The 7,743-nt window shown below is 34.0% G+C and overlaps 1 protein-coding gene across 1 annotated transcript in view; it reads left to right on the top strand.

Moving 5' to 3' along the window:
• The first annotated feature begins 1,893 nt into the window (after positions 1-1,893).
• LOC106465554 (protein boule-like) overlaps positions 1,894-7,743 on the top strand; it is a 28,144-nt gene continuing 22,294 nt past the window's right edge. Inside the window, exon 1 of the mRNA XM_022393473.1 lies at positions 1,894-2,051. Coding sequence (XP_022249181.1) covers positions 2,049-2,051 — 3 coding nt within the window. The 5' untranslated portion in view covers positions 1,894-2,048. The remainder of the gene's footprint in view (positions 2,052-7,743) is intronic.

The raw sequence follows: 7,743 nt of genomic DNA, 5'->3' as shown, positions 1-7,743 counted from the left end.
TTTACTTAGATGACATAAACATATAAAATGCAAGATATTTAATTATAAATTATGTACTTGTGTAATAACAGATTTAGCTGTTTCCAACTCGTTCACAAGTTAAAGTTGACAGTCATAATCGTAAAAGATCCTTTAATTATAAAGTCAAGTATTCATTTTTCGTCTATTTCACAACAGTTATATTTTTTTCACGTGGATTTTGAAACTGTTACCCTAACACGAATTATCTTTCATTTACACTTTATAGATAGATAATCAAATGAAATAAAAATCATTAGTTACAAATTAGAGTTCTGTGATTTTGTTCTCATCATAGACTAATATACTATCTTTAGTATATGTAAGTAATATCTCAGATTTAAGTATCACACATATTGGAACATTTGTTAACAAAACTTAAAAAGACGCTAAGATACTACTTACGAAAACTTAAGTAAACGTCAAGCTTAGTCTTTTATAGTTAATTACACACCATGAATACTAGTTTCTAACAAATCTCCATTTATATTTGATATAGAAAACTCGTGTTTCATCATAACTGATGTAATATCGTTAATATACGTATGTAAAATCACATATTAAACAAGCATACTGAAACATTTGTGAACGAAACTCCAAGATATACTAATATGCTATGTTACGACAGCGGAAGTTACGTGACCCTGGTAACACGTCATGGGCTTCTAAAACGTTCGTGTCCCTTCGCGAAGCCTCGAGTGTTTACTATATTTTCGGTATTCTTGTATATAAGACCGCCAAGAAGTGACGGCAACAATGTAGTTGAATTGCAGACAGAGATAGAGACGGACAGTTGGGTCGAGCGCGTGAGTGGTTTGTTGTGAATTATAGCGTTGGTTTAAGTTATAGCGTGACCGTGGAAATTAAGTGTATTGCAAAGTTGTATTGAGAAAGAATATACTAGTTTTATTTAAGAAAGGACTTGTGTCGCTAAAGTTTCGAAAGCAGCGAAGTGTACTAATGTATTAGCTTACTTGATGAAGTAATCGATAATGACTAGTGCATACCAATTACCTCATTCAGTCTCCAGAAGAGGATCAGAGATAGGACTATCCAGGAACAGTCCCTGCAAAGGAGAATCAGCAACACCCCCACCATTCAGGACTGTAGTTAGGATGCTAAGCTGGCAATTGAAACCTATCACTAAACATGTTTGCTATTTTATTCATAGGAATTATACAATGTGACAGTCAATCCCACTATTCATGTTTATGTCTAGCCCAAGAGTTTTCATTGGGTGGTATTGACTACTTCCCTTACCTCTAGTCTATCACTTTCAAATTAGGGATAGTTAGCTCAGATATCCCTCATGTGTCTTTGCACGGAATTCAACAAACAAAATCTAAAAATTATATTGTTTCGTACTAATAGGGTTTAGCATATAATTCTTCATTGAAGGACGGAAATCTTGAAAGGTCAAGAGACGTGCTACGTAGAGCAAGATTACAATTTACAAAGACATTTATTTCTACAACGATGGTGACAACAACTAGTGTTTGTGTGGTCCCTAAGTAAGATTGCGATATTGTTTATTTATTGTTGCTTCAATTAACAGCATTGGCATAGTTTGTATATCGCATCTCATTGGTTTTTATTTTTATTTATTGTTTATTATTATACTTTTATTATATTGTATATAATATAATATTATTTTATTTTGTTTCAAACCTTAACAATAATGATATCACTACATTTTAGTAATATGTGTTTGTCAATACAAGACATTTATAAGACATCTTGCTATATTCTTAACTTAAATGGAATAATATATATTTACTGATAATTTTTTCCCATTTATTTTTTGAACCTCGAATGTAGTATTTACATTTTATGTTATTATTACAAATTTTTAGAATTGGACACGTGCTTGGCGCGGTTATAGACGTCATTGCTCGCGTTGTGCAAAAATGGTACTGTACGAACGTTAACATGCATGGCAGATATTTTAGGCCTCCGAGGGCACTAGGTGATTGAGTAGTTTAGGTTTATAAATATCGTAGAAAACAAATTGAAACTTGCTGATTTTCGTTATGGTAAGACGTTATAAGCTATAATGAAGCTTTTATTTAGTACCTTAAGTTTCTGGTTTGGTTAAGTACAAACCAACAGAAGGAAAACCTACTAGTTAAAAACGACTTCACTGTGCGAACATCACTTTCAAACCGACTTTAAGAGTAAATAGAAAAATATAGTATAGTAATATTATTAGTATATAGTAAACGGTGTAGCCAGTAGCCATAGGGCAAGGACATAGGTCTCCGCACTATTTGTATTAATATTATATATGTAACTCGTAGTTATAAATTGTACTTTGATTTTGAAGTTCACTTGTAAGTTGTAGTTGTACTGTTAAGGCTATAGATAGTATTAGTAAAATTTAAGTCATTTTACTTTTTAATTTTATTAACCTAAGACGTAGCTTTCGTTTCTGATTTGACAACGTCATTGACAATGCAGGCTTATTATTTTCAGACGTTATGAGGACAGTGAAAGTAACATTCGACAGCAATTACTTGTTAACATGAAAATTGAAATTGCATATAAAATCGAAACAGGTTAGTATGTGTTTTTAGATTCTGTTTTACTTATTTTGTATTACACCTAATTTCTGGGTCTCACATTTTTATTTGGTCAGTAGACAATGGACAGGCATTTTGTGCTCGATTAGAATCTAGAGAGAGTTGCTTATGTCACACACGTGAAGGACCACATAACAATAGAGTTTGAGATGTTGTAGTGGATGCAGCTGTTGAGTTGATGGCAGATAATGCAACAAGGAATAATTATATCTTGTGAAAAAGTTCCTGCTAAGTTCAACCCAAGGAAATTAATTCTGATCTCCAGGGACTATAGTCATAGCAGACATAACAATTTATCATCCGAGTTAGACACATTCATGAGATTATTTCTCAAAAATTTGCTCACCTACATAACACAATACGCAGACAGGAGGTTAGAAATCCTTGAGAGAACAACTAGCAAAGTTCCTAAAACCGATGTTGGTGAAATTATGGTTGTTATAGGATGGTCACTTCTCATGTGGTACAAGTGATTGCTAGATTTCTCCTCCTGTTGGTCAGCAAACACTTCTCTAAGGAAGTGTCAATAAAAGCTGCTGTATCTTGGGATAGGAGCAAGTTGCTATTGTCAAGATTGTACTTCAGTGTTACCAAGAAACCAGATAATGTAGAAAAATTATACTATACTGAGGAGGTAATATCTTGCTTGAAATCTATCTATCAGAAATGTAGGATTGATAGCCCAAAACAGAGTACAGATGAGTCAATGGCAAAATCCAAAGGGAGGTCTTCCCACAATTCTCTAAAGTCAGGTATCAAGATTGTTTTTTTCTCACAAAGCTACACAAGGGCTATCTGCACCAGCTGTCCCTAATTTACCAATGAAAGACTAAACTGAAGGCAGCTAGTCATCACCACCCACCACCAACTCTTGAGCTACTCTTTTAACAATGAATAGTGGGATTGACCATCACCTTATAATGGCCCCACGGCTGAAAGGGCGAGTGTGTTTGGTGGGATGGGGATTTGAACTCTCAGATTGCGAGTCAAGCACCCTAACCACCTGGCCATGCCGCCCGAGGTATCAAGGTGTTACTCACTAACAGGGTATTATGCCTATGATGTGAACATGTACTGCGGGAGGGAAGATGATGCAGTGGAGGATATGCTTGTAGAATGAGTTGTGATGAAGTTGGTAAAAACTATCAAATCACCAGATGTGGTATTGTGCTTTCATAGATTCTTCACTTGTAAGTCTCGTGGACAGCACAACTAAAAGAATTTCTCCTGTACGTGTATCAAGTCAAGGTAAGATGTTACAAAAATAAACACAAAATTTTATTGGGGGTGAGGAATTGCTGTGTCAACTTGCAAGACACAAAAGAGTTAATGATTTTGAATAACTTTCACACAAATTTTGATAGATGATATGTCAACTGCAAAGCACAAGTTAGAAGATGGCAACAAGGCTGATGTTCCATGCCCAAGAACTATTATGTTTGATAATAGATCCATAGGAGATGTTGAGCTAGCAGACAAAGTTGCAAGTGTCTGTATGAGCACGCCCACTAAATAGTGGAGGAAAGTATGTTACACTGTAATTTTTTATCAGTCGTAAATGTCTGGATTGTATCCAATGAGATGAAGTACAGGAAACAGAATTTCCTTGTGGTATAAGCAAAGAATATTATTGTTCAATGGATAAAAGATTTGAAGAGGAGGAGGTCAACCATCAGTTACTGCCTCCTGGAAATTCTCCTGCTAGAACAGTGCGGTCTTTCTCGTTGGATAATGTCAAACATTTATTTGATGTTCTTTGGCATTCTGGCTGATTCATTGATTCTTTCCCCAATAATAATTTTTGTCATAAAATTCTGATGCATACTTAACATCTGTAAATGTGGAATTGCACAAAAAACCCATGAAACTTCACAATGTATACCATCTCAATGTTTGAGTACTTTCTTCAAAAGGTTGATGAACTACGTGGTTTGCTGTGTGTGAAAGTATATATATATATTAAATGTTTTTAATACTTTGTACAGGCAAGAAAATTTAAATTATATGAAAGACAGTCCAAAGGCCTAATATTAACAAATGGCTAACTGAAAACTAAAATTGCCTTACAGTGCCATGACTACAGAAAGAGGGAATTTTGGTGCAGTTATAACATCGTGAAGGTAGTGAAACAAATTGGAGAATCACGGAGGGAAATGACTGTCGAGTGCATGAACAGTGTGAGGAAAAAGCTGTGGCCTGCCTGCATAAATGACTGTTAGTTTTAAACCTGATATACCTCAAATTCCCAACATCATTGTGCAGCTTGCACAACAGGCTGGTTTCACTGAAGTTAAGGACGATGATGCAGAGGAGTTACTAACTTCTCGTGGGGAGAGTTTGACCAACAAAGACCTTACAGAACTTGTTTTTTTGTAAAGCATAGGAGAACTAGCAACAACCTGATTAAAACTTCTGTGGGGCTTCGATAAATGAAAGGTGCGTTAAACTGGTGGAAGGATAAGGTTTAGAATGAAATCGTAAATATTAGAGGAAATAAGTTAAAAGCTGTGGTAGCTCAGATTCAGACTGGTTATTAGAGGAAACATTTTCCCTGACAAAGTTATCTTGTGGAATGGTTTACCAAGTCATTTTGATTTGGTATTTTTGTGAAAGAAAGGGGTTATATTTAGGTAGGGCTTGTTTTCTTTAACCCCTTCATTAAGGGCTGGATGGAATCCACCCAGCTCGTAAACACGAAAGTATCCATGAGAGTAATTATAACAAGATTTTTGGTAATGTATGCATATCTTTACAAAATTTTGCAGGTTACTGGTAAGCATTTACACAAAATATCAGGTTTTTAAATTACGTATTAAGATTTTTTAATTAAAAATTTTTCATAATTTTTTTTTTTCCTTTCAGAATGTTGACTATCCAACATGCAAAGTAATTTTGAATGTGAGATTAAAAATACTTTTATGGATTAGAACATTTTCAAATTTTACATGAGAAATCTTTATAACCCCCATATATTTATCAATTTTGTTTTAGAAAAACTTTTTATCTGTTATCTTCCCTACTATATCTCTGTATGGGTTGGTTTGATTAACTGACTTCGTAAGCTCAATGAAAAAAGTAGAAAATAATTATAAATTATGCTTCTTTTGTTGTAGAATGACTACAAATGTTTAGTCTAAGTAGCTAAAGTCTCATAACATTATTCATTTATATATATTTATTATTTTTATTATATTGACCTTTCAGCTGTGTCTGGCCAGCAATACAGAAGTTATAATGACTTGGCTCACGTGCACTCATGTTACCGTTTCAAATAACAAAAAACTGACCTTTGGTCTGTACAAAGTAACTTGTCTTGGCTGTGTTTTAGTAGACTAGTATTTTGTGAAATACCGTCACATTTCAATTATTATACATTATATATGTATATAGATTATTGCTTATTTTGAAATAACTTCTTAAAGTTATTTTTCTTAAAATATAGAACAGTAAATAAAGAATTATATAAAATAATTATATCTTCTAGTTACGACCTTTGTACTTGTTGGCTGCGTGCCGTAGATTGCTAAGCCTTATCAAGTTTCACACATGGAGGATGTGAAATGAAATAATTTTTTTAGGTTTTATATATACATTTGAATAACTAAAAAATCATAAATTACTACATCAATACCATAGCATTCCACTATAATTTATCAAGCTTAGTAACTAAGATGTATTTTAGTCTAAAAAAGTATGAAATTTTGAGCAGACTAAAGACACAACCTACTTCATTGAAATCTTGGTTCAAAAGAAATGGCACTAGCCACGTTAGAAAGGCTGAGAAAACCACAAGGGGACATTCTGAGCTTCCAACTGGTTATTCATGTTATATATAGAAGTAAGTGTATATAGGGGAGCATTTCCAAAATTTGAAAGAGGTGGGCGGGGCCACTGTGTGTGTTTCAGTACATGAGCGATATCTCAGCAAATAGAAAAGATAGTAGGTTCTTATTTTATATCCTAGTTTGTCAATATTGTTAATTTGAGTTTCTAATTCATAAGAAACTATAGATTTTGTATCTGGACATCACAAACGTCTAATTTGAATCAATGTTGCATTCAGCATACCACATGACACACAAAAATTGATATTTAGGATTTCTTTCTTTCTTAATATTTAAAATTAAGAAATTAACTAAAGGATCATACTAAAACATTAATTATAATTTACAATTTAATACCAAACATATTGACATACATTCATAAAATAATAGTTCAATAAAATTTTGAATGCAAGTCTACAAATGCGATGACATGGCTTTTGATCCATGACTATAGGAAGATAGGGTTAATGGGTGACCTTAATGGGCCAATTGGATTTCTGTTATCTGTTCACCTTTTATTATGTTATTTATTTTATAAACATTAGAACTGCAACTTTTTCATTTTCTGGCAAGTCAATAAGATTATTAAGGCTTTTTTTTTTAACAAGAGAAACACATCAGGCCTTTCTAGAAAATTTGTATATCTTCAATAAATTTAGAAATATTGTACACGTAAATACAGTCTTAGATGTTACTCAAGTCTGACTTGATAAATGATAAAAATCTTTAAAGAGGTCTATGAAGGACCACATTTGTCACTTGTGTGCAATCAGAAACAGACCTAATTTTTTATTTACTTTCTACCACAACTTTAAAAACAAATGGTATAGGTAAAAAAGAACATAATTTCACAGTCTTAATAGCAGAAAAACTAAATATTAATATAGAAAAATATTTAATTCGTTTGTTTTTGTGGATGGAAGGGTGACTGTTTGGAAGTAATACATTCATTTGACCCTAATTTTGTGTTCCTATTAGTCATTCCTTAGGCTGAGCACAGCCTAGTGGCTGGTGTACTGGACCGCGAAGCTGAGTATCCATGTTTTGTGTTCCTATTAGCCATTCCTTAGGCCGAGCACAGCCTAGTGGCTGGTGTACTGGACCGCGAAGCTGAGGATCCATGTTTTGTGTTCCTATTAGCCATTCCTTAGGCCGAGCACAGCCTAGTGGCTGGTGTACTGGACCGCGAAGCTGAGGATCCATGTTTTGTGTTCCTATTAGCCATTCCTTAGGCCGAGCACAGCCTAGTGGCTGGTGTACTGGACCGCGAAGCTGAGGATCCATGTTTTGTGTTCCTATTAGCCATTCCTTAGGCCGAGCAC

This window comes from Limulus polyphemus, unplaced genomic scaffold (assembly GCF_000517525.1).
Source record: "Limulus polyphemus unplaced genomic scaffold, Limulus_polyphemus-2.1.2 Scaffold1980, whole genome shotgun sequence".
NCBI classification, from domain to species: Eukaryota; Metazoa; Arthropoda; class Merostomata; order Xiphosura; family Limulidae; genus Limulus; species Limulus polyphemus.
Note: the sequence above shows the minus strand (reverse complement) of the source record. Positions and strands in the feature narration are given on the sequence as shown.